Source organism: Alosa alosa, chromosome 5 (genome assembly GCF_017589495.1).
Source record: "Alosa alosa isolate M-15738 ecotype Scorff River chromosome 5, AALO_Geno_1.1, whole genome shotgun sequence".
Classification (NCBI taxonomy): domain Eukaryota; kingdom Metazoa; phylum Chordata; class Actinopteri; order Clupeiformes; family Clupeidae; genus Alosa; species Alosa alosa.
The window spans coordinates 31,412,071-31,439,509 of NC_063193.1; the positions used below are offsets into that span (position 1 = coordinate 31,412,071).

Here is a 27,439-nt window from a genome sequence, read left to right on the forward strand (position 1 = left end):
AGCGCCTACTAGGTCTGGCCTACCACTACAATTACAGGTAGGCTATTGGTGATGCACTGACTCCTCAGTTTCCCACAATTCTGCAATCTCAATTACACATGAAACAATGTTAAATATTTTCAAAGCTGTTTCTTTTTCTCATCCTGCTTTGAGCACAGTTGTGTTGCATTTTGAGCATCATCAGTGTGGAAAGTTGGAAATGACTACCGAAAAGATAAGAATGGAACTATAGAGGCTTTTGCGCAATAGCCTAAAGATAATGCGCCTTTAGGCTAGCCTATAGAGTTCACGAGGTGGAAAACGAGAGGAAATAATAGCGTTTAAAATGTCCATTTAAATTGTAGCCGAATATAATGTGCTGTAGTGTGTTTTAAATCCGAAGTATTAAGGAATGTGAGGAGGTTGCTATTAACTTTAAAGAGTGCATACAATCGAAAATATCTACAGCCTATGACGCAAATAGTCATGTCTGGTATACGGATGTCTGCTTTAGTTGACAGCACGGTAACTATTTTAATCAGTCAAGCTGAAGAGCTGCGAGGTCCATGGCAGGCGCCCCACAGAAATGTTTCATTTTGTGAGTGAGATGTCCACGCTGTCCCCTCTGCGACGCGTTCGCCCCCCAGTTTCAGAGCTATTCTAAATGCAAAATTGCTCATACAGTAGGGCCAACTAGATCCTAATACAAAACTGTTAGCTTTCCTGGCTAAATGGTATAAGTTAGGCCTATTACACAACATAAATTGTGCTGGCGACCCAAATAAAATCTCCTGAGACCCACCCGTGGGTCGCGACCCAGTCTTTGGGAACCAATGGCCTAAATAATCAGACAGATAGCTTGCAGAGAAGCAGCCCGTTATTACATAGCCTATTTTTTTGGTATAGGCATTAGGCAAACTAAGCTACATGTCTGCTGATAGTTAGTTTCTCACATTTCGTTTTAGCAAGAAGAATAAATGATGGAAGTAATGCATCACATTGATTATTTTATTCAAAATAAATCCGTAAATCCTATCACTAGTATTTTGGGTATTGTTTGAAGCCAAGATGCCCACTGAAGAGTCAGATTCAGGAGAGGGAGAGACAATTCAGGGAGGCAGCAATCACTGCAGGGTTGGCTGTGAAAAGCAACCAGCAGGTGAGACAGAGACTTTGCACTGTGATAAAGATGACATGACACTGTGTAGACAAATTGATTAATTAATCAGACAGATATTTTAGCCTACTAATGGCAATGTTTCATAATTACATTATATTTAAGGTGAGGAGCAGTCACAAGCCCCCAGACTATGTGAGGAAAATGTGGACCAGGAGGAGGCACAGGACAGGAAGGCCTAAGTGATGATCACCAAATATGAGATGAGAGGACCATGCTAGAAAGTACAGGATTAAAGAGCTGCATGCTAAATAATTGTAATCTAAAATAACATAGGCTATTTTAGAGGTCATTTCAAAGATCTTGCCTGAGCAGAACATAAATATCACTAAGGGCATTAAAATAATGATAAGTTAAGGTGATTGAGTGCTGTATTTCAGTGTTTTACTTCTTTGTGTATATATTTTTAAAAAGACGCTGTTATTCTCAGTCCTGCATATAGCCGTGAGTTTTTTTTTTTTTTTTTTTTTTTTTTTTTTTTTTTTTTTTGGGGGTGCCCTTTTTTCAGGTCAGAGCAACTGCCCCTCAAAATTCCTGTGCACGTCCCTGCTCTCCTACCTCAACATGCTGGACCCTCACCTACTGTACCTCAACAGCATGCTTCACCCTCCCCTACCTCAACATGTTGGACCCTCACCTACTGTACCTCAACATGCTGGACCCTTACCTACTGTACCTCAACAGCATGCTGGTCCCTCACCTATTGTACCTCAACAGCATGGTGCTGGGACAGGACAGCACAGCACTTGTTTTCACTTACAGTTTACAACAGCACACACACAGGCCACCACTGTCCATCCAACTCATATTTATGATCCAATTAGCAATTAGGAAGTCATGCTCAGTGCAGTCGGGGCGGAATTTCAGCCGTCATTCGCAAATCGTCTTTTAATATGGAGTTCTATTGGCATTTTAAAAAAATATATTTTTTGGGGGGTAAAAACCTTTTTTACAACCCCTTCCCAAAGTGTCCGGAATGACTTTATTGGGCTGCCAGCCAATCCAAGCGTCCCTTAGCTGATAATCCTATCAACCCAGTCCCAACTGCAAACAGCTGGCTGTCAATCATTTCATCAGCTCCATGTTCCAAAAACCTCATCCCTCACCCCACGTATAACAAGCAGAACCCCCACAGTCCACTGGAAGTACATGAGCATACATACAGTACAACATTACAGTTAATAAGAATGCACATTAGTCCATAAGCGGTCCATATACATATAACAATCACAACTCTTTATTCCCAGACACGACAAAACAAAATGCGCTAATTACGTTAATATTTTTTAAAGCGTTATGCTTTTCAAAATGAATCGTGGTGACAGCCCTAATGTATAATAATTACTCTTATTATGCATCATGCAAAGAAAGGTACCTGCCTGCCTGAAATCCACAAATGGCCAAATGGCCATCTGATCCCCACACAAAGGGTCTTGTTTGACCTCCACACAGGGGGTCTGGCCAAAGCTTAACTGGTTAACATAGCCTACAGTGTGTCAACTCACCAATGCCCATGCATGGAAAATAAATAACTTCTGGTTGTGATTTCCGTAATATATCTGTATGATATTAATGTACCAATTTGGCAATGTGAGGTGGACAGCCGTCTGATCATGGTTTCATTACAATCTCAAGTATCTGTGCACAGCTGCTGTAGTCTGTGTTTGAATTTCACATCTATCTTCTCACACAAACTGACTAATGACTGACCAGCTCAATAGGACTGGCGGTGGTAGTGCAGTGATTAAGGATCAGGGCTAGCGTGCAGTAGCTTGAAAAGTTTTTGGTTCAATTCCCAGCTTCCGCCCTTGAGCAAGGCACTCAATTTCAAGTTGCTCTGGGGATAATGAGCCCATGTAATATGGCTGACATAAGTCACTTTGGATAACAGAGTCTGCTAAATGAATACATTTAAACATGAGGACATAGTTAATGGGTTGGAGCAGATGCATGTGTTTTCATTTGGGTTTGTTTTCATTTCCTTGGTTGGTTCCTATTCTTGGTTTGGTTTATGGTTTAGATGGCTCACGTGTCTTTGTGTGTCTCGTATCAGAGTTCTGCACAGACAGCAGTGGAGGACAGTGAGAGGATCTTTACTGAGATGATCCGCTCCATTGAGAGAAGGCGCTCTGAGGTGACAGAGCTGATCAGAGCTCAGGAGAAGGCTGAGGTGAGTCGGGCTGAAGAACATCTGAAGCAACTGGAGTAGGAGATTGCTGAGCTGAAGAGGAGAGATGCTGAGCTGGAGCAGCTTTCACACACAGAGGACCACATCCATTTCCTCAAGGTAACTGCTGATAGGGCTCAGGATCTGCTTATGAGGGCTCAGGATGTGCTGATGGCATCAATCTACCTTACGCAGCACTTTAACAGACCCAATGCCCTTTCACATCTGTAAGAGAATGTTTTTTGTAATAATACAAAATGAGTTCAATACAAAATAAAAAATGAATCAATTTCATCAATTTGTTAAATTTGAATTGTTTCAACTGTATGCTTAAAAAGGTGATGTTGAATGGTATTTTCATATTGTCATTTACTGTGTTGCAAATTGGACAAAATACCATAAAACACTTTGATACACATAGTCTATATCAGCCATCATGTACAGTACAGTGTGCTGTTGGAAACATTAAGATACGTTAAAAAATAAAAACCCAACTGTATCAAAAACTGTATCAACTGGATTTACATGAAATACAGATTATACATTATGTGCGTACACCCGAATGCTTTATTTAGAATATAACTAGTGACCCCACATCCTAACCACTCCCCCTCCACCCACGCCCCCTACATCTCTCTCTCTCTCTCTCTTTACCCTCCATTTCTCTCCATTTCTCACTCTCTGTCACGTGTTTCTCTATACAGAAATTCCAGTCAGTGAGCAACACAGCTGAGACTAAACACGTGTCCAGTACCTGTGTTAACCAAAGCCTTTCTTTTGAGGCTGTGGAGAAATCTGTCTCCTCACTAAAGGGGCAGCTGGAGGATTTCTGCAAAGAGGAATTCATGAAGATATCTGCAGCAGGTTGGTCACACTCCTGACATCCTGACATATGCTGTAACTTTACTGATATAAAAACCAAAGGTTGATACAATGTCAACATTTACACCATTTATGTAAGTAAGTGTTGTTTATAATATGATTAGTTTCAATTCAATCTCAATAGTGACTGAAGTCCAGACTATTTTGCTTTCTGAACCCTCAACCAGAGAGGAATTCCTACAATGTGAGTTTTGTTACACACAATTTACATTCCAAATTTCTTCCAAATGTCATTGCAATCAAATTTCCAGAATATTTGACCAGGTTTAAGCAGTTCAGTATATTTTTGTGGGTGTTACCGTTCATGGTTAGTGGAAGCAAAGTCTCCTCCACATAATCATAATTCCTATAACTGCTGATAAGAAGCAGTAACAGATGATTGGGCTTTAGTTTGTGTTGACCCCCTATGCAACATCCAATAGTCCTCTATTCAAACATCAATTTCTTTTTTAAATCAAACTGAATGTAACTGTTTAATGTACATCAAATCAGTGAGCAAACATGTCCTCATACAGATGCATGTGTATGTGTAAAGTGTTCCATTAATTTAATTTGGACTCTTCTTCTTCAATCAGATTCCTGTGACTTCACATTGGATCCCAACACAGCTAATAGAAACCTCCATCTGTCTGAGGGGAACAGGAGGGTGGAGTGGAGAGATGAGCTCCAGTCATATGCTGATCATCCAGAGAGATTTGATATGATCCAACAGGTGCTGTGTAGAGAGGGTGTGTCTGGACGTTGCTACTGGGAGGTGGAGTGGAGAGGAAAGGATGGTATCGAGATAGCAGTCTCATATAAAAGCATCAGCAGGATAGGAGGGGGTGCTGAGTGTGTGTTTGGATGTAATGATCAGTCCTGGAGTCTGATCCTCCGCAGCTCCAGCTGTTCTTTCTGGCACAATAGTAAACGGACTGAACTCCCTCTAGTGGCCAGCTCCAGAATAGGAGTGTATGTAGATCACAGGACAGGAACTCTGGCCTTCTATAGCATCTCTGACACAAAGATCCTCCTGCACAGAGTCCAGACCAAATTCACTCATAAACTTTATCCTGGATTTTGGGTAGGTGAAGGATCATCAGTGAAGCTGTTGTGAGTATTCTCAGTTGGGTATTGGTCTGGTATGAGCCAGGCTAGGACCCTGCTGCAGTAGGAGGCATTAGTGTTTCAGCTTTGGGAACTGGGGTCAGACTCCTCACAAACACATTGAGGAGAAGGAAGGGTACGTAGTGTAGTGCAACATAAAAGTCCAAATTCAGTAAAATGGTCAGTAGGGTTTTGTAACATTAAAGTAAAAGTTTGAAGATTTCACTTTCACACAACTCACTGATACAAATAGGTGTTACCCTTTGCACCCACTCAATATGTCGGGTGCATATATCTTATTTCACTACATTGATACAGACCAAGAAAAATAAGAAAATATTTTTAAAATACTCTGTAATCAGCTGTGAATATAAAGTCAGCTTCTGATTGGCCTGTCTGTCTCTGCAGAAATAAAAGGCTTGTTTGCCATAGTGTGTCCTGTGTCTCCCCTGTTTGGCAGATTGTCATCCTGTGTGGAAGCAGCAGAATATAAAGAAGCCTCAAAAAAAGGGCAGTAAAAACCACAATCGGCAAATTTTGACAAAATTGGTGACATTTATTGTGCAAGTAAAATGACCATTTTCCATTTATAGGGGAACATAGTCAGTAATTGGAAAAATAGTCATGAAAAACAGTGAAAATGTGTTTTTACCACAAACATATCTCAACATATCTTAACTTTGAACATTCTATTCATGAATAATAAGGTTGAGATTGAAGAAAAACAAGGATGAGCTTAAAAGGAACAATTCTCAAGCAGTGTTAAATGCATCTCTGAAAGATGATTTGCATGAACTTGACATGAAGCATCTTTACGACGTGTTTTTTGCTCCATCATTTCTCTTCAGTCCAGATCTGCACCTACGGAGAAGAGAAGAAAAGGCCGTCAGTTTGGTTCAAACACAACAGTCGTCTTCATGATTTACATTCCCTCTTCAAATCCAAATGTGGCTCTCAAACTCCCAAACAAGAGGCAAGGGAACAGCCATCCCAATAGTCCTAATAAACGCCAGTGATCAGTAAAGCCACCCCAATAAGTCCTAATAAGCGCCAGTGATCAGTAAAGCCATCCTAATAAGTCCTAATAAGCGCCAGTGATCAGTAAAGCCATCCTAGTAAGTCCTAATAAACGCCAGCGTTCAGTACAGCATCCTAATAATCCTAATAAGCACCAGTGCCTCACTGTTGCTCCATGCCACAGCCGAACTGTGGCCACACTTATACCTTTTCTTAATATAGTTATATATATAGACATATAGATATATAGACTTTATTCTTGCACTGTTGCACTGTTGGACTCATTTGCACCATCACCATGACACTCACTCACACAGAGCACCTTACCTTACCTTACTATGCACAGAGAATCACAGGCTCAGTCCCTGCCTCAGTCATTGCAAGCGCCTCTTGATGATTAATCACCCACTATGTGGATACTGTTTTTTAGAATTAGATTAAGTGTTATTTAGTATAATTTGTATATTAGTTTAGTATATTCTTTATATTCTACTGTCCTTATTGCTTAGTTGTGTTTTTTATATTATATACTTCTAATTACTTTTTCTGCTGTTAGTGAATGTGTGTGTGTTGTCTGTATGCTACTGAGACCTTGAATTCCCCCTGGGAATCAATAAAGTATCTATCTATCTTCAGTGATCAGTACAGCATCCTAATAAGTCTATCTTCAGTGATCAGTACAGCATCCTAATAAGTCTATCTTCAGTGATCAGCATCCTAATAAGTCTACTTCAGTGATCAGTACAGCATCTTAATAAGTCTATCTTCAGTGATCAGTACAGCATCTTAATAAGTCTACTTCAGTGATCAGCATCCTAATAAGTCTATCTTCAGTGATCAGCATCTTAATAAGTCTATCTTCAGTGATCAGTACAGCATCTTAATAAGTCTACTTCAGTGATCAGCATCCTAATAAGTCTATCTTCAGTGATCAGCATCTTAATAAGTCTATCTTCAGTGATCAGTACAGCATCTTAATAAGTCTATCTTCAGTGATCAGTACAGCATCTTAATAAGTCTATCTTCAGTGATCAGCATCCTAATAAGTCTATCTTCAGTGATCAGCATCCTAATAAGTCTATCTTCAGTGATCAGCATCCTAATAAGTCTATTCAGTGATCAGTACAGCATCTTAATAAGTCTACTTCAGTGATCAGTACAGCATCTTAATAAGTCTATCTTCAGTGATCAGCATCCTAATAAGTCTACTTCAGTGATCAGTACAGCATCCTAATAAGTCTACTTCAGTGATCAGTACAGCATCCTAATAAGTCTATTCAGTGATCAGTACAGCATCTTAATAAGTCTACTTCAGTGATCAGTACAGCATCTTAATAAGTCTATCTTCAGTGATCAGCATCCTAATAAGTCTACTTCAGTGATCAGTACAGCATCCTAATAAGTCTACTTCAGTGATCAGTACAGCATCCTAATAAGTCTACTTCAGTGATCAGTACAGCATCCAGCAGCTCATGCATGTAAGGGATGCAGGTGCATAGTACTGCTACCACAATAAAATACATTCAGCTATTTTTGCCCTCAAACAAAGCCACAAGAAATCACCACTTTTTTATATAGAGCATCTATAACAGGTTTGGGCAAAATTTGTGTCAGCCACTGACGATTTAGCTTAGGTGTGTGTGTGTATATGTGTGTGTGTGTGTGTGTGTGTGTGTGTGTGTGCACTTTGTAGGAGCTACTCACTTGGAGCAGACATGTAGGTACTCGACTGTGATGCCTGGGAGCCCTGACCTATGATACAGTGATACATCACAAGTAAACAGGTGAAGGATACAGAACATAACACAACAAAAACATTATAAACCCATGAGTTCATCTAACTGGTTCATCTGGTTCCCCAAGGCTATCTTCTTACATGTGCATGGGAGATGAAGGGCAGATGGAACTACACAGAATTACACAGTGCAAAGTCTGAACGGATGTTTTGAATGATATCATGTCATTACTGATTTAACTGAAGCCACCAAAAATAAACGATTCAAAACTGACTACATTTCAAAAAGTGTAGTGCTGTTTACTGCCCCCTCCCCCTATTTCTACTAATATTCCTGTTTAACTGTCTGAAATAGGGAAAGATGTTCCACAGAGAGTCCAAACATTCATGACATTTATGACCATATAATGATTGGCATAATCATGGCATTAGTACTACTTTAATGTTTTTTATGAGACTATGGATATTAGTACCAGACGGTGTGAAGTCTATGTGAAATTCACCCTTAAGAGTTTTTTTACCTTAATGTACTTAACATTTCCAAAATCATTTGATGGCACATAACCTCATAAGATGACAAACGGTACTTCAGTCATTGTCTGAGCGGCCCTCTATAGGCGATTAACAACCTAGCAACTTTCATTATCAATATAAGTATAAGTATATACGTATATATAGTCTGTCTGCCTCTCCACCCTCTCCATGTTTGTGTACTGTCTGTCCACTAGCCACTTTTACCACTGTCTTACTGCTTCACTGTTTGCATGCTATATTAGCACATATGCATAACCCCTCTCTCCATCCCGCAGCCGGATTGTGGCCACACTTATGCCTTTATATATATATATATATATATATATATATATATATATTTTTTTTTTTTTTTTTTTTTTTTTTTATTTATTTATTTTTTTTTTTTCTATATATTTTTTTTTTTATATTACCTTGCCTCATTTGCTTAACTTACTCATTTGCACCATCACCATGACACACACCTTACCTTACTATGCACAGAGAATCACAGGCTCAGTCCCTGCCTCAGTCATTGCAAGCGTCTCATGCTTAATCACCCACTATGTGGATACTGTTTTAGACTTGATTTAGAGTAAGTGTTATTTAGTATAATTTGTATTTAGTATGTATCTATCTATATACTCTATTAATCCCGTAAGGGAAATTTGGTCTCTGCATTTATCCCAATCCATGAATTAAGTATAAGTATAAGTATATATACTCTTTTGATCCTGTGAGGGAAATTTGGTCTCTGCATTTATCCCAATCCGTGAATTAGTGAAACACACTCAGCACACAGTGAACACACAGTGAGGTGAAGCACACAATCCTGGCGCAGTGAGCTGCCTGCAACAACAGCGGCACTCGGGGAGCAGTGAGGGGTTAGGTGCCTTGCTCAAGGGCACTTCAGCCGTGCCTACTGGTCGAGGTTCGAACCGGCAACCCTCCGGTTACAAGTCCGAAGCGCTAACCAGTAGGCCACGGCTGCCCCATAAATGAAGGTCAGGGCAAGGGTTTTGTTTCCTACAACACAATAGTGACTAACTTTCTAGTGATATCTTATAATATGCCAGCATAGCAGTTCACTTCGGCAAGCTCACTGATGCCTGAATGACTCCAAACCAAATAGCCAGTTAGAACCACAGTAGCCACTAATGTAATGTACCTGTGCGTCTCCTCCTCCTCCACCATATAATGATAACACAGGTGTGCTGTACCTGTGCGTCTCCTCCTCCACCATATAATGATAACACAGGTGTACTGTACCTGTGCGTCTCCTCCTCCACCATATAATGATAACACAGGTGTACTACTGTACCTGTGCATCTTCTCCTCCACCATATAATGATAACACAGGTGTACTGTACCTGTGCGTCTCCTCCTCCTCCACCAACATATAATGATAACACAGGTGTACTGTACCTGTACGTCTCCACCACCATATAATGATAACACAGGTGTACTGTACCTATAGCGATCGTCTGTCGACCCTTCTACCTGCCTCATGAGTTTACTTCGGTAATATTCAACGCTGTTTACATTCCTCCACAAGCCAACACAGATGCTGCGGTTTCAGAATTGCAAGAAGTGTTAAATAGACAACAACACACGCACCCTGAAGGCGCTTATTGTGGCGGTGATTTCAATCAAGTACATCTGAACCGGTCCATGCCTGAATTTATTCAACACATTCACTTCCCTACACGTGGTGACAACACACTGGATCACTGCTACACACAGTTCAAGAACAGTTACAAAGCTAAGTCTCTACCTGGGGCCTGTACTACGAACGGAGCTTAACCTACCCAGATGTAACCCAGGGTTACTTTGTTAAACCAGGGTTGACAAAACCTGGTTATCTTAAGTGGTGTTAATCGGTACTACGACGCTGATTATGAAGTTGATTTGTTGAGCCGGGGTTAACCTCATTGGGGTTTGTGCGCGTTCACATAAAAGGGGCGGGTTGCAGCGCAAGTCACCACTTTCAATGATGACGCGATCATCTTATTTTACAGATGAATTATTATGACAAGTTATGAGGAATTAAAACCCACTCTACGACAAAAATCAAATACGTCGGCAGGGAACAAAGCAAGGCTGTTGGCAACGTATTGCAGATCGGGTAGCCTAAATGCCTAAAAGTAAAGTTTTAGATAGATAGATAGATACTTTATTGATCCCCAAGGAAAATTCAATTTATTCCCACATGTTCTTCACATATGTGTTACGGAGGATTAGTAGCTTGCGGAATGTCTGAAATGAGTTGAAATAATTAAATAGCCTATTTTGAGTTCATAGAAAGGCCTACAGATGCAACCCAATTCAGAAGTGGGCATATAGATTACAGTAATAAGGATAATGTAATGTTTAAGCCCCCATTGACTGATTTAGTGTATGCCTAATCCTGTGAACATTTCAGATGCAACACCATTGCCAAACGCACATGGCAGCAGGTGAAAATGAAACACAAAAACATTATTCAGAATAGTAGGTTTATATAGTTATAGCTTGCATTAATATTTCTTAATTATGAAAACATGTAGGCCTAGCTTATAGCCTTGGCCTCTGTTTTACAGCTAACAAGAAAAAGGTGTCTTTGAACACTACTGTAGGAGGAAAGGCACCAGAGTGTTTTACAGTAGCAGAGGAGTTGGCCATCATAAATAATAGTGGAAGGCCGATTATGGGGGGGTTGAGGGAGGCATTCGGTCGGATTCTGGTGCTGTGGAAATGTGTAGCCTTTATGTGCAGGGTACAGTAATATGACATTCAATTCAACAAGTTTGTTAAAATGGTGATTTTTATTTATTAGGCCTACTGTAGGCCATGTCCGATTTATTTTAGGCTATTCTTGCTCAGATGTTCAGCATACTGTAGGCCTATGTCCGATTTATTTTCGGACATACAGTATTCTTGCATCACCGATTGAATACATGAATGTCCACGTACGGGCATTGCTATGAGACGTCTTCCTAGATCATCTGACAAAGATAACGAATTCCCTCGGCTGACAATCTATATCTTCATAGAGAATATCGTCCGGGTAGGCTTTATATATTTTCTGACGGTCTCTAAAACCCCTCGCCCTGCGAAGAGAGTCCCTCACGATTTGCGCTCCAATGTCGTATGGATCATCTAGGTACGCCGACATGTCTCAGGAGAAATTGTTAGTGGAGGGGTGGTAGCCCTTCTTATAAAGGGTGTGGTTAACGGAAACCTCGGGTTAACCAAGAACATAACCTGGTCGGAGCAGGTTTGAGATGCAGCGTAAATTGCCATGGCAGCATACCTCGGTTAAAACCTATCCACCTTCCGTAGTACGGGTTAATCGGGAAGTTACGCCACACGTGATCAAGTTACTCTCGAAGTTATCCAGATAAGCCAGAAACCCCGCTTCGTAGTACAGGCCCCTGTTTTTGAAGTGGTTAACATGGTCGAAAACTCTTGAAATTTGGCACACACGTCAGGTGTCACGCATCGCAGTTAGGTACAAGAGCTTGACCCCGGGCTCGGCCCAGGGACTCGCTAGCGCCCCCTTAGGTGACTGATCCCGTGGTTGGAATATATTTTGAGGTGGTTAACATAATCGAAAAGTCTTGAAATTTGGCACACACGTCAGGTGTCACACAAAGCAGCTAGGTAAAAAAGCTTGGCCCCGGGTATGGCCCAGGGACTCGCTAGCGCCCCCTTACGCCCCCTTAGATGACTGATCCCGTGGTGGGCATATACTTTCAGCTACACACACCAAATTTGGTAGGTGTCTGTATCTCCCCAAGATGAACGACTTTCGTATGTACAATGCATTAGCCACGCCCAACAGGAAGTGAGGTATTTGGGATTTTGTGCAGACTAATATGTGATGAAATATGTGATGAATCGTGATGCCAAAAGAGGTGCTTCCCATGAACTCCATAGCGCCCCCTTATGTCACTGTGACTTGTGGTTGGCATATAGTTTTAGATACACACACCAAATTTGGTGGGTGTATGTAACTCCCAAAAACAAACAACTTTTGTATTAACATGCCATTAGCCACACCCACAGGAAGTGAGGTAATTGAGATTTTGTGTGTTGTGGACATGATCAATTTTAACATACTCCTAGACGGTTGATCCGATTCATGTCCAAGTTGGTATACATGACACCAAGATGTTTCTGATTCTAAATTGTGAAGCTTTTTTTGATATGTTGTAATTTGACGAAATGGCGAAATTATTCATTTTAATACCGTTTCACATAAACAATAAATGTGTCATAATTCATCATGCATGGCTTAAAATGTTTTAAATTTCACAGGTCATTGAACACCATGTTAATGATAATATTCACATGCCCATAATGCATGTTTGGCATAGCGCCACCAACTGGCAACAGAAAGAATGACAATTATACTGATTGCACATAATCAATTTGAACATACTCCTCCTAGACGGTTTGTCAGATTCATGTGAAATTTGACAAACATTATGCCACGATGTTGCTGATGTTAAATTGTGAAGGGATTTTTGATATGTTGTAATATATTATGGTTTCAATATCTCACCACATAAACAGGAAATGTGTCATAAAGTCACGGTGCATTGAATGAATGGTCTGAATTTTCTCAGGTTAATAGATATTATGATTATGATGACATCCAGACACCAAATGGGCCTGTCTGGCATAGCACCACCACCTGACCAAGCAGGAAATGTGCCAGAAATGGACGATGCCTTAACTGATTAATCTAAAACTTTATAAAATATTGGATATTATTGTGATGATATTCACATGTGTAATTCACATGCCTAGCATAGCGCCACCATCTGGCCAAGCAGGAAATGTGCCAGAAATGGTCTATGCTTTAAATGAATAGTCTGAAACTTCTCAGGTAAATAGATATTATGATTATGAAGATATTCAGAAACCCTATGGGCCTGCCTGGCATAGCGCCACCACCTGGCCAAGCAGGAACATGTGCCAGAAATTGTCAATGCCTTTATTGATTGATCTGAAACTTTACAAAATATTGGATATCATTATTGTGATGATATTCACATGTGGAATTCACATGCCTAGCATAGCGCCACCATCTGGCCAAAAATGTTCAATGCTTTGACTGATTGATCTGAAATTTTACACAAAATAAGATATCATGATGATGATTTCATATGTCTTATTAACATGCCTTGCATAGCGCCACCAATTGGCAAGAGAAGGAATGTGTTTTTTCCACGTCTGTTGGATATCACAATCAGATGCATCAGATTAATCATATTAGGTGTATATGACATCCAAACACCCAATATGCCTGTCTGGCATAGCGCCAACAGCTGGCCAAAGTCAGAATAGTTTTTGGAATTTATTTATAAAATTTTAATTAAATATCATTATTTTGATGATATTTACATGTGTAATTTCCATGCCTAACATAGCGCCACCATCTGGCCAACCAAAAAGTGCATCAGAAATGTTCTTTGCTTAAAATGAATAGTCTGAAATTTCTCAGGTTAATATATATTATGATTATGATGACCTGCCTTGCATTGCGCCCCCACCTGGCTAAGCAAGTATATGTGCCAGAAAACTAAATACAAAAACAAATAGCACATGCATCAAATATGTACATTTCACAAACGCACCGCGTCAGTGCTTTGTTGGATTCCGAAATGTCACGGGTTACGGACCGGGGTGCTCGGGCCCGCCATCGGTTGATCCGATTCATGTCAAAGTTGATGTCATGTCAAAATCACAGTGCATTGAATGAATGGTCTGAAACTTCTCAGGTTAATAGATATCATGATTAAGATGATATCCAGACACCCAATGGGCCTGCCTGGCATAGCGCCACCACCTGGCCAAGCAGGAAATGTGCCAGAAATGGACAATGCCTTAAGTGATTGATCTGAAACTTTATAAAATATTGGATATCATTATTGTGATGATATTCGCATGCGTAATTCACAGGCCTAGCATAGCGCCACCTTCTGGCCAAGCAGGAAATGTGCCAGAAATGCTCTATGCTTTGAATAAATGGTCTGAAACTTTTCAGGTTAATAGATATTATGATTATGATGATATCCAGACACCCAATGGGCCTGCCTGGCATAGCGCCACCACCTGGTCAAGCAGGAAATGTGCCAGAAATGGACAATGCCTTAAGTGATTGATCTGAAAGTTTACAAACATTTTGGATATCATTATTGTGATGATATTCACATGTGTAATTTTCATGCCTAACATAGCGCCACCATCTGGCCAACCAAAAAGTGTATCAGAAATGTTCTTTGCTTAAAATGAATGGTCTGAAATTTCTCAGGTTAATATATATTATGATTATGGTGACACCCAATGGGCCTGCCTTGCATTGCGCCCCCACCTGGCCAAGCAAGTAAATGTGCCAGAAAATAAAATACAAAAACAAATAGCACACGCATCAAATATGTACATTTCACAAACGGACCACGTCGGTGCTTTGTTGGATTCCGAAATGTCACGGGTTGCGGCCCGCAGGTGCTCGGGCCCGCCATTGCCGCTTGCGGCTATATTTATTTATTATTTTTGATTTCTCCTCCATCTATCTACCCATGTCCTTGATTGCCTAGCCTTTCTGCCCCCACCCCCACCCCCATCCCCAACACACACACAAAAAACACACACACTTACATCATCACTGTCATCACCTCACATACATACAGCACGCTGCTTGCTACAGTAAGCCTCCTCTACATACTTGCTGCACACTGCCCCCCCCCCCTCCCTACATACACAGCACATTGTCTTCAGGATCTTCTCCAACACACATCCTCTACATACTTACAGCACACTGCCCCCACCTACCCACACACACACACTACACACACACACACACAGTCACTGCTCCACTCCCCTCCCGCCCACACACACACATCTTCACTGTCATCACTCACATACAGTACTCTGCTTTCAATAGTAAGTCCCTTCACCATACTTGCAGTACACTCCCCCCTCCATACACACACAGCACATTGTCTTCAGGATCTTCTCCAACACACATCCTCTACATACTTACAGCACACTGCCCCCACCTACCCACACACACACTACACACACACACACACAGTCACTGCTCCACTCCCCTCCCGCCCACACACACACATCTTCACTGTCATCACTCACATACAGTACTCTGCTTTCAATAGTAAGTCCCTTCACCATACTTGCAGTACACTCCCCCCCCCTCCCTACATACACAGCACATTGTCTTCAGGATCTTCTCCAACACACATCCTCTACATACTTACAGCACACTGCCCCCACCTACCCACACACACACACTACACACACACACACACAGTCACTGCTCCACTCCCCTCCCGCCCACACACACACATCTTCACTGTCATCACTCACATACAGTACTCTGCTTTCAATAGTAAGTCCCTTCACCATACTTGCAGTACCCCCCCCAATACACAGCACATTGTCTCATGAGGAAGCTTCTCCAACACACATATTGCACACTGTCCCTCCCCACATACACAGCACACTATCCCATCTCCCTGTCATCCCCCAACACACACACCAAGACCCTGGCAGTTGGGTTAGCCCCCTTGAGCCGTGGATCTGCCCAAGGTTTCTTCCTTGGTAAGGGTTTTTTTCCTTGCCCCTATTGCTCTTGGGTGCTCCTTGTTGGTGCCCCCCCCCCGCAATCCCAATCCTCCCCCACCTTTTTTATGCAGCCCTTGCCACTTAATCTACTAAACCCCTCTTCTACTGCACTTTTTACCCCCCCTATAAATGCACACATAGGCTGACACCAGACATAATTTCACTGCATTTCTTACTTCCAGTAACTATATGCATGTGACAATAAACTTCCTTGTATCCTTGTATCCTTGTACCTGTGCGTCTCCTCCTCCTCCACCATATAATGATAACACAGGTGTACTACTGTACCTGTACGTCTCCTCCACCACCATATAATGATAACACAGGTGTAATGTACCTGTGCGTCTCCTCCTCCTCCACCATATAATAATAACACAGGTGTACTGTACCTGTGCGTCTCCTCCACCACCATATAATGACGGCACAGGTGGCTCCAACCACACACACCAACACTGCCACAGCCTTCACAGATGATAATATGATTGTTGTTCCTGAATCCCACTCACGCTCTGCCAGCAACAGTAAAAAAATAATATTAATATTGTTGTATATTGTTGTTATAAATATTACAATACAGTAAGGGTTTAACTCACACAATACAGTAAGGGTTTAACACAAAACATACTCCTGACATCCAGGTAATACCTAAGCCAATGTCCAGCTTGTTGTCCAGGCTGAGGTGTTCAGCTGTGCAGGTGTAGTGGTGATGCTGTAGTTCCTCTGCGCTGACCTCCAGGCTCTTCCTCATCTGGTACGTCTCATCTCCATTAGGTAGCAGCTCCCCCCCAATGATCTGGTGGTCAGACACAGGCTGGCTGTCTCTGAGCAGGGTCAGGTTGATGTGACGGGGGTAGAAACCAGTGGCCAGGCAGGTCACTTTGGCCCCTCCACAGTCTGGGAGTGTCTTCTGGAGGAGCCTGACTCTGGGCTTCACTGTGTGGTGGGAAAAGATTATTAAACAGCATGGTACTACCATCAATATGTCACAGATTCTTTGATTGGTGTCTGACTGGGTTTGGTGTTACAATGGAATACTAAATGCAGTATGCAATATTTTAGAAATGTGCAACTACACACTCATTAGATAATTCCTGTGATAAATGGCTGCATGTCATGAAATCTTTTCATGTCAAAACCTGTTTTTGTTTTTCATTGCCAATATCATGTCACAACACATTGTGTGCATAATCACTGTTGGTTTCTGATAAATGTATTGAGGAGGTCTACAGGGAGCTCAGTAGTCTCCTATCAAGCACTGCACAATGGTTACCTTTTTTCAGAACACGGTTCTTTTGTTTGACCAGATGCCTTTGGAGAAAATTGATGCAGGTGGGGTAAAGGACTCTGTACTGCAAGGGGAGGTTGATTTGTTGAATCCATGTTTTATCCTTTATATCTGGCCATCTCCAATTAATGCGAAGAGCATCCTGATCTGCATCGTATTGGTCTACAACTACAGTCTCCCCATTGTAAGCATCCTTAGTATACATTGGTCCTGGACGATCATCGCCCAGTAGCTCACATCCAATAGCTCTCTGATAAACATAAACATCTGGGAAAACAACAACGTTTCCAAACGGTTTCTTTTTCATAAACTTTTCAAAATCTTTTACAACTTTTCTAAAACATTCTTAAAATATTATTATTAAATTCCTTTATGGTTTGAAGAATAACTTCCTGCACAAAACCTTCCCACAAAAAAGCTTAAAGGTGTAGTCAGCGATCGAGCAGGAAGTCACATTTGTTTGTTTGTTTATATTTAAATTTATTACCAGACTCTTCTGTCAAAAACAACATATTATATATTAAGCAAGTGTAACAGAGGTCGTAATTGGTCCGCCGCTCACGGCCCTCGAACCCGCCACCTCTACACACACCGGCATGGGAGATGAACACCACGCTAAAAGCCCAGGCTTCCGCCTCAGCGGTTAGAAGCGCTCTTAAGGTTAGGGGTGTGAGAATTTACACGGGCAGCTAGCACGCTAGCTCAGTTCGCCTCCGTTACACAAGGACCAAACAAAACACACCAGAGACGTAGCTCACTCCTCCCTTCAGTATTCCCAGAGAAACACCACACTGGGTTTTGTTTTTGTCTGGGGGACAAGGTGCCCACCCACTGTGTCCAATAAGTGGAGCCTGGGCTGCTGGAATGGGCAGCTAGCGGATTGTGAGAGGATGAATGTCAAATGTGGCAAAAATGCTATGGGCTTGAAATCACATGTGATCGCTGACTGCACCTTGTATGTAGGTGTATGTATCAATAATCACAACATTGCTGAGTGGACTAAAGGTGGTAAGAGCATATGGAACGGACTCTAGGAATGATATGCCTTGATATAGGAATGACAACCCCACCAAATAGCCCAATGATGCCGAAAGTCCAACACATCAGGCGATAGCAATATAGCATAGCATGTATATCACTTTTATTAGTACAAACATTTGCATGTTAAGTCTTGCTTTCAGCTGATTGCTTGTTAGTTATTATTATCAACTTTTAATGTACAGACACTGTTTCTTATTGATCAGCTTACCATTTGTATGGTTGAAGTAGTCCTTTACATTGGATGATCTAAGCTTAACTCGGTCATACAAATTTTCAAAGTATGAAGCAAAATCTATATCTTCTGCATCAACTATGTTGTACGGGGCATCATGGATGTCTCTGTGTATTGCTTTGTTTTCATTTGAGTCATAGTACCCAAACTCAATATCATCCAACATCAGATACACTGAGAATTCTGGAAACGGAGTCTTTCCTCTGATGTATGTTCCCATGATCCATAAGGAGTGAGAACCTGAGGGTTTAGATGGAGGCATATTAGCAGGGGAGAACCTGAGGGTTTAGATGGAGGCATATTAGCAGGCTGTGAGAACCTGAGGGTTTAGATGGAGGCATATTAGCAGGCTGTGAGGGTTTAAATGGAGGCATATTAGCAGGCTGTGAGAAACTGAGAGTCAACATGGAGGCATATTAGGAGGCTCTAATGCAACACATTCACTGGAGCAGTCAGGCCTACAGACAACACACATGCTATGGGAACCTATTGGGCCTCTCAAATAAATGTCCTTGAATCACAGATCAGAAAGCTATTTTCTACATACAGCAAGCTCGAGCTTAAACGGTGGAATAATTGCCCCATGACAACACACTCAACCCGTGACCATAACCCGTCCTCATGACATACGGTCACCGTATTGAAACACTTCCCACCACACTAACATCACTGGAAGCATGATTGTTCTCAAAGATCTTCCCCTCCTACACAGAAAAGAATTCAAAGTACATAGTAGGCAAATTGGCGACAATACATCTGATATCAGTTACAACAATATCAGTAAACAGATTGATGAAGGGAGAGCTATTGTCTCTGTTTGTTAACTATTGCTACAATACATAGCAATGCCAGTTTGTAACAAAGCATTACACAGTTTTTACACAAACTTCCTAGCGACAAATAGGTTCACAGAGACAGACAGTTTGGACACCATTGTTTCTACGACAGGCTTCATCAACAACATTTTTGTGCTTACAGTAACTGCCACACTATATTAGCCTGGCTCCGCCTCCCTACATACTTCCGCTCAATTGTCATTTTCCTTCAGTACATCGTTTGGGTTTTCGGTATATTCGCGGGTTTTCTCCAGCCAAATTTTACCTGTCCAATCAGCGAACAGAGGGAGATGACGTTGAGGTCGTACACTAGTTTGAGCATGACATACGTCCCGACCAAACGTTAGCGATTGGTTATGGCAGATCCAGAGTGGCTCATTGGATCCAATAGCTTTAAACTTCAACAGAGTACCCGCCTTCAAGGAAGTTAACGCTTGGCAATGGAGAGTGGCCAGACTCTCTGTACAAATGAAATGTACGTACGCGAGTCTGGTAGGACCAGGCTACCACTAGATAGTTTTCATATGCTAAATGTTTGTGGTAAAAAAAGCTGATTTGCAAAGTGATTTCATGCTTCGTTGAAAAATGTATTTTGAGTGTTTTTAAAATACAAAAATACACAATTTTATTTGATACATAATATGGCTACTGTACTGTATGTTGTAGTTATAGTGGATGGAATCCACTATCTTGAAATCTCCTGGCTTCTTCTTCTTATTATTACAGTGCATGAAAATGCACTGTACTGTTCTTCCTAGGCAACAACTTCTTATTATTATTCCGCTTACCACTTTTTCCGTACGCTATTTCTCTTGAACAGTTTAACTTAGAAACTTCATTCAAACTTTGTAACGTATTCAAACGGACGAAGCTGCTATGTCTTTTCAACTTTGAAACTTTTATACTTTTTAAACTATTAAAGAAAAACTTTTTAAAAATCCCCATAGACTTAACATTGCCGATTGTGACATCATAATACGGCCGTTAAGCAATTAGAATCCTATGGCAGGTGTTCAGGCCACCTGGATCAACTGCCAGTCTCAGGCTTTAAGCATACAAACTGGCCCTATTAAGACTACACATCCTGTTCAACTGCTTCCTCTGCCAAAAACTGTTTCAAAATAAAAGTCCTCACTACAACATTTCACTGTTAAACAATTTAACCCTTTAAACTACTGAACTTTTTAACTGTTCAGCCATTGTAACTGTTACTTGTCATCAACTATGACTCCTACCCAGTGTAGCTAGTTAGCATGTTAACATTGCTAACATTGTTAGCATTTTTAGCAAAACTGCTAAAAATAATTAGCTAAGTTAGCTAAGTAACATGGTTAGCATAGTTAGCATAACTACTAAAATGATTAGCTAGGTTAGCTAAGTCACATGGTTAATATAGTTAGCATGTTAGCATTGTTAGCATGCTAGTTAGCATAGTTATCATAACTACTAAAAATGATTAGCTAGGTTAGCTAAATCACATGGTTAGCATAGTTAGCATAACTACTAAAATGATTAGCTAGGTTAGCTAAGTCACATGGTTAATATAGTTAGCATGTTAGCATTGTTAGCATGTTAGTTAGCATAACTACAAAAAATGATTAGCTAGGTTAGGTAAATCACATGGTTAGTATAGTTAGCATGTTAGAATGCTAGTTTGCATAGTTAGCATAACTACTAAAATGATTAGCTAGGTTAGCTAAGTCATATGGTTAGTATAGTTAGCATGTTAGCATGCTAGTTAGCATAACTACTAAAAATGATAAGCTGGGTTAGCTAAGTCACATGGTTAACATAGTTAGCATGTTAGCATTGCTAACATAGTTAGCATGTTTAGCAAAACTGCTAGAAAATTTTAGCTAAGTTAGCTAAGTAACATGGTTAGCATAGTTAGCATTGCTAGCACTGCTATAAATCATTAGCTAAGTAGCATGGTTAGCATAGTTAAAAATCTTAGCATAACTGCTAGCAAACATTAGAGCCATTCCAACTTTCAGTTATCGTCAAATATCTACTTATACACAGCCATTAAACTATTTGAATATCAACATTCATTAAACTGGATTAACTTTTACGTTCTTGTTGTCTGGTTCGTCCAACAAACGACGACGAAACGGACGTTTTCCTACCATACCCAATGTAAGTTACAATTATTTTGTGTTTTGTATTTGAATGGAGTGTGTGAAGTCTGTTTAAAACGACTCGGCTAATCAAGTAAGCAAGCAAGCTGGCGTTAGCTTTAAACTTGTAGCTTAGCAACATAGTAAGTTCATGTTTCTAGGTTCGCGTTGTGTGCAGTGGAAGCGGTAGCAGCTAGCTAAGCACTCAAATTGCCAGCCAGCCGCCTTTCGTAGCGATAGCTGGCCTGACGAGGGAAATGGCAAACAATCACTGGCTGAAACTTAGCCTTCGTTTTGAACTACGTTTGTATGAGTGGCTCAATGAGTTAAATCTCCAGTTACAAGGCTAAGACAAGCACCTACCTCACCTAGCAGATCTGAGATTACTGCATTCACCAAAAAACTTGAGGTATGGGACAGGCGCCTCGATCACGACAGTATTATGCTTTTGAGAATCTGAGTGAAATCACTGAAACGTCTGATTCGGGAGCCACTGTAGGCCTACATCACATCCCTGCAAAGTTTATTTCAAAAATATTTCCCAACCAGCAGTGATCCATTTAATGCAGCATGTTGGTATTTCATTGAATCTATTGTACAATGCTGTAAAATATTGGCCTATGCTTCCTAATATGTTGCTGGAAAACAGAAATATGTGTGTGTAATTTACAATGGCACATTATGTATTTATTCATTATATCTGCAGCACCAGCTGATTTTAACTCTGCTGCCAAGGATATATTTGGAACTTGCTATTATTTCAATAAATTTGACAATTTTAAGTTTGACCTACCACTTTCTTAGAGCGATGAGGGACAGGTGGGGTTTAAAAATGCCCCCTTGATCTAAGTGGGGAATAAAAGAAAAAGTTTGAGAACCACTGGCGTAAAATAACTTGATTGTAGGCTTAGCTGTTAGTTTGTTGCTCAGTTGAACATATTTATCTAACAGCTGCCCCCCTTCTATTTCTGTTAGGTGCCGCTTCACTCTGCTACTGAAGGATCAGGCTGACTGCAACTGCTATGGATGGCAGGAAAACACAGTACACATGAATTTCTAGATGAAGAGTGAATAAATGCACTTGCTTAACTGATAACAAGTTGTCAATGGTTATTCATGCAAGCTTGTGTAGCCTAAACAAGACATACCTAGGCCTAGCCAAATTTATCCTGGCTGTAGATAAAGCAGGATATGAATTTCCCAATATTTTGCCAGATTAGGCTAATATCAATTTAATATTTAATATCAATTGAAATAGCACTGAAATCACGTTGATCTTTAGTTTGGTTGTAATTTCAACATTGTTTCAATATTCATTTTAGTGGAAATACCATTGAAATCCCATTGATCTGTAGTTAGAATTTCAACGTTGCTTTAATATTAATGAAGGGTGCAAAAGTGATGTAGAATAAATGTTGCAGTTGACGTTGATTCAATTATTTTAACATTGACAAAGTAATTGTTAGCTGGCTGCAGAATGAGCAGTCATCAACACCAACTGAAAGCCCCGTTTTGCAGGTACAGTAGTCTTGCATTGCATACTCTGAATTACATTTTCCAAAGGCCAGCTTTCATGCTTGTGTCACAACTTCAGAACGGCTTGACGCACATGCTTCAAATTTGGTGTGAACATTTGTATGGACTCAATGATGAAGTCAAATGTCAAGGCCAAACCCACCTTGAGTGTGATATCTCAAGAATGCCTGACGCACAAGGTTTTTTGGTACAAGGGTTTGTATGAACGCAAAGATTAAGTGATTCAATGTTTTTTTTTTTCAGGAATCTCCCCACCAACATTAACCCAGCAGCTTTCCATCCACTATTGTAATTCCTCTGGCATTACATTTCTAGTTTATTTTGATTTTAAATTATTTCAATTTAGTGTATTAGTATTTTATTTTAAAATACATTCTGACAAATACAGAACACATAGATCCCTAGTGTTCACGTCCCAACAGATGGATGTGGATATCAGGTATGAGACACAAACGTGTTCCTCCACAGCTGAGTGCTCAAGTTCAGGCCCTGACACATGGTTGTAAGCTCCCTCCAGTCTAATGCTATTGCATCAGTGAAGCATCCACCCCTGAGCCTCGGCCTCATTGTGACTGCTGATGTCCCAGAGCAGAACAGACCAGTAAGAGAGGATCCCTGGTGCTGCCCTGCTGTACATGCTGCCCTGCCCTGCATGCTTCTCCAGTGGCCAGACTGACTGCCCTGCATGCTTCTCCAGTGACCAGACTGGCTGCCCTGCATGCTTCTCCAGTGACCAGACTGACTGCCCTGCATGCTTCTCCAGTGGCCAGGCTGACTGCCCTGCATGCTTCTCCAGTGACCAGACTGGCTGCCCTGCTGTACATGCTTCTCCAGTGGCCAGAATGGCTGCCCTGCTGTACATGCTTCTCCAGTGGCCAGACTGGCTGCCCTGCTGTACATGCTTCTCCAGTGGCCAGACTGACTGCCCTGCATGCTTCTCCAGTGACCAGACTGACTGCCCTGCATGCTTCTCCAGTGACCAGACTGGCTGCCCTGCATGCTTCTCCAGTGGCCAGACTGGCTGCCCTGCTGTACATGCTTCTCCAGTGGCCAGACTGGCTGCCCTGCATGCTTCTCCAGTGGCCAGACTGGCTGCCCTGCATCCTTCTCCAGTTGCCAGACTGGCTGCCCTGCATGCTTCTCCAGTGGCCAGACTGACTGCCCTGCATGCTTCTCCAGTGACCAGACTGGGCACCCGGCATGCTTCTCCAGTGGCCAGACTGACTGCTCTGCATGCTTCTCCAGTGGCCAGACTGGCTGCCCTGCTGTACATGCTTCTCCAGTGGCCAGACTGACTGCCCTGCTGTACATGCTTCTCCAGTGGCCAGACTGCATGCTTCTCCAGTGACCAGACTGACTGCCCTGCATCCTTCTCCAGTGGCCAGACTGACTGCCCTGCATGCTTCTCCGGTGACCAGACTCGGCACCCTGCATGCTTCTCCAGTGGCCAGACTGGCTGCCCTGCTGTACATGCTTCTCCAGTGGCCAGACTGACTGCCCTGCTGTACATGCTTCTCCAGTGGCCAGACTGCATGCTTCTCCAGTGACCAGACTGACTGCCCTGCATGCTTCTCCAGTGGCCAGACTGGCTGCCCTGCATCCTTCTCCAGTGGCCAGACTGACTGCCCTGCATGCTTCTCCAGTGGCCAGACTGACTGTAACCACTGCTTTGCTTGTGGGGGAGAGAAACACTGTGCTGTGGGATGCTTGAAAAGACCAAAGGCGTCTAGAAACGCAACCCAGTCATGGCAAAGGGACAACCTGTGACTGGCAGTCCCACCGAGATAGCACCAGCACCAGCACAGATTAACCACAGCCTTGCCCTCGAGGTCAAGTCAATATCCCAGTGAGTGGCCAAGCTTCTCAAGGTGAGAAATGTACACTGACAGTGCAGTGGATGGCCTGTGACTGCTCTTCTAGACCAGGGGTGTCAAAGTCATACAGTGGACTGGATTTGTTGGAATGAGACCTTGTGGGGGGGTGGTCACTGGCATGCTGATTATTATTGTTCAACATGGGTATCAGATTTGTGTTTGATTATATACTTCTTTATACCCACTTATGAGCAAACACGTACACATTGTGTACTGCTGTCATATTCTGTTCTTTCTCTCTTGAAATACCTACCTTAAACAATTAAACAAACTGACACATTCTGACTAGCCTGATATTTAATTGAAAAAGGGGATTAACAATGCAAATCAAAATAACTCTCTTAATTAATAGCCAAGGAGACATCTAAACAGTTGATTTGAGCATGGCTCTGACATATTTCAACTGCAAATCATTTTCTTTGATATCGTTATTAATAATGTAAGACAACATATCAACTTTCTTTGATATCGTTATTATGACCGCCGCGCAGCGAAGCGGCGGTCATATAGGTTTAGTCAGATTTGTTTTTTCTTTTTCGCATGCCCAAATTTCCGTCAATGATTCCCGGGACACTGAAAGACCGGGGTTCACGAAACTTGGTGGGCATGTAACCCCACATGGATAGCATGGAACCATCGTTTTTCGTTTTGATCTGTAGCCCCCCGCTGGACTGGACCCCCGAAGGAGGGTAGGGCAGACACAGTTTTCTGTGAATATCTAGAAAACCGTAGGGTTTAGGAGGACCATTTTTTTTTGTATGTTGATCTCAAGGGGCCATGTCAACCCATTCCATAACCACTCATTTCATGTATAGCGCCACCTAGTTAAACACAAAAAAGTAAAAATGAGGTGTTGTAATTGAAGGAATTTTTTTTTTTTTTTTCGCATGCCCAAATTTCTGTCAATGATTCCCGGGACACTGAAAGACCGGGGTACACGAAAATTGGTGGGCATGTAACCCCACATGGATAGCATGGAACCATCGTTTTTCATACGTATGACACATACTCACACAGTAGACATATGTACGCTTGCATGCACAGGCACATACGCAGGCACACGCACAAGCACGCGCACACACACACACACACACACACACACACACACACACACACACACCCACACACATAACATAAACATAATGCAAACAATCAAGAATTTCTCAGAATTATGAACAGGCAAGATGGAGGTGGGGTTGTATAAAATGAATTTTACATGTGAAATATATGAACTAATCATGTTTTGGTACTTGTTGTCTAGCAGATACCAGTGAGAATTGAGTGTGGATAATGCAATTTAGTGAGACAGTTAGAATCATATAGGCCTTTCAGCGTGATTTCTTTTTGTGGAAAAAATGTGCTGGAATGGGCGGCGGTCATATTTTGTACCGCTCTGCGGTACATCTAGTTAATATTAATATTCTAAACTATCAGTAGGATACTACGCAACACAGTAGGACACTGCAAAACCATAACAAGTCATATATTTGATTATCTTCATTACATTATATTTGATTATCTTTTTTGATTATCATCATTACCTGTATCCGCAGCTTTGACAAGTGAGAAAAGAGCCAAAAATATCTGCCACCTGTACATCCTGATCAAGTTGTGTTCGAAACAGTTACAATATCTTCTCCTTCCACAAATCCAGCGATAAGTACTATTATCCAGAGCAATAATACTTCTTATTTTACTGATAAAGAAAAAGTGTTTTACTCCCTGCTTGGAGTAAACTGCCATACAGTGGACTCCCGGCAGTTCCAACACAAACCACAAGTCTATTTATACAATGTCTGCTTCCTGCTCATCTTGCTTGACTGCATGCCAGATTTTTCACCCTGAATGGCTGATGAAAGCAAAAATACAGAGAACCATGGGATTTCATTTTCAGTGATCTATGATTGGTTCCCCAAGTGTGTCCCAGCTCTGTCTCCATGTGGTTTTGGGACCTGCTCTTTTACGTCTTCCCATAAGCAGTGTGATGTCACCTTGCTCCTTTCCTATGACCAATCTAGTAAACAACATGTTTTAGGAGGTCTGTCTTTGTACCAGTGGCTTCTTTTTAACTTTCACCACTATCATTAGATCCTCAGCTGGTTAAGCACCATTTGTGATGAGGAGGTGCCAAACCCCACATCGTCACAGCAAGCAAGCAGTAATGGGGATTTATTTTGCAGATTGGTGACATCCTGACAACATTTTACATATGATCGCTTATTAATTAGAGACATTTTATTTCTCAATGTGATGTTTGCTCCATATCATAAATAATCATAAAAAAGACATTTGCACTTCTCACAGTATGCAGCTCAAAGTGCTTTAAGAGTTTG

General features: G+C 41.5%; 2 protein-coding genes across 2 annotated transcripts; one reads left to right on the plus strand and one right to left on the minus strand.

The window, feature by feature from the left end:
- Positions 1 to 3,176: 3,176 nt before the first annotated feature.
- LOC125295294 (tripartite motif-containing protein 16-like) lies at positions 3,177 to 5,488 on the plus strand. Its single transcript, XM_048244559.1, is given in 4 exon segments — positions 3,177 to 3,443; positions 4,028 to 4,187; positions 4,330 to 4,389; positions 4,781 to 5,488. Coding segments are annotated over 4 exon segments (1,008 nt in total). The 3' UTR covers positions 5,302 to 5,488.
- Positions 5,489 to 5,925: 437 nt separating this feature from the next.
- On the minus strand, positions 5,926 to 26,837 carry LOC125294961 (major histocompatibility complex class I-related gene protein-like). The gene is made up of 7 exons (XM_048244044.1): positions 26,648 to 26,837; positions 18,720 to 18,983; positions 17,456 to 17,737; positions 16,831 to 17,118; positions 16,575 to 16,694; positions 8,013 to 8,060; positions 5,926 to 6,152 (listed from the first exon to the last, which is right to left on the minus strand). Exons 1-7 carry the CDS (start codon positions 26,703 to 26,705, stop codon positions 6,136 to 6,138), a joined length of 1,077 nt encoding a protein of 358 aa, XP_048100001.1. The 5' UTR covers positions 26,706 to 26,837; the 3' UTR covers positions 5,926 to 6,135.
- Between the last annotated feature and the right edge of the window lie 602 nt (positions 26,838 to 27,439).

Excerpts from the sequence above, each read along its gene's own strand:
- LOC125294961 (XM_048244044.1), bottom strand. The coding sequence starts at position 26,705 with ATGTACAGGTGGCAGATATTTTTGGCTCTTTTCTCACTTGTCAAAGCT. Across the intron at positions 17,738-18,719 it reads CTACTTCAACCATACAAATG|ATGTTTATGTTTATCAGAGA; the intron begins GTAAGCTGATCA and ends TTGTTTTCCCAG. Across the intron at positions 8,061-16,574 it reads GTGGTGGAGGAGACGCACAG|GTCAGGGCTCCCAGGCATCA; the intron begins GTACAGTACACC and ends ACTGTATCATAG.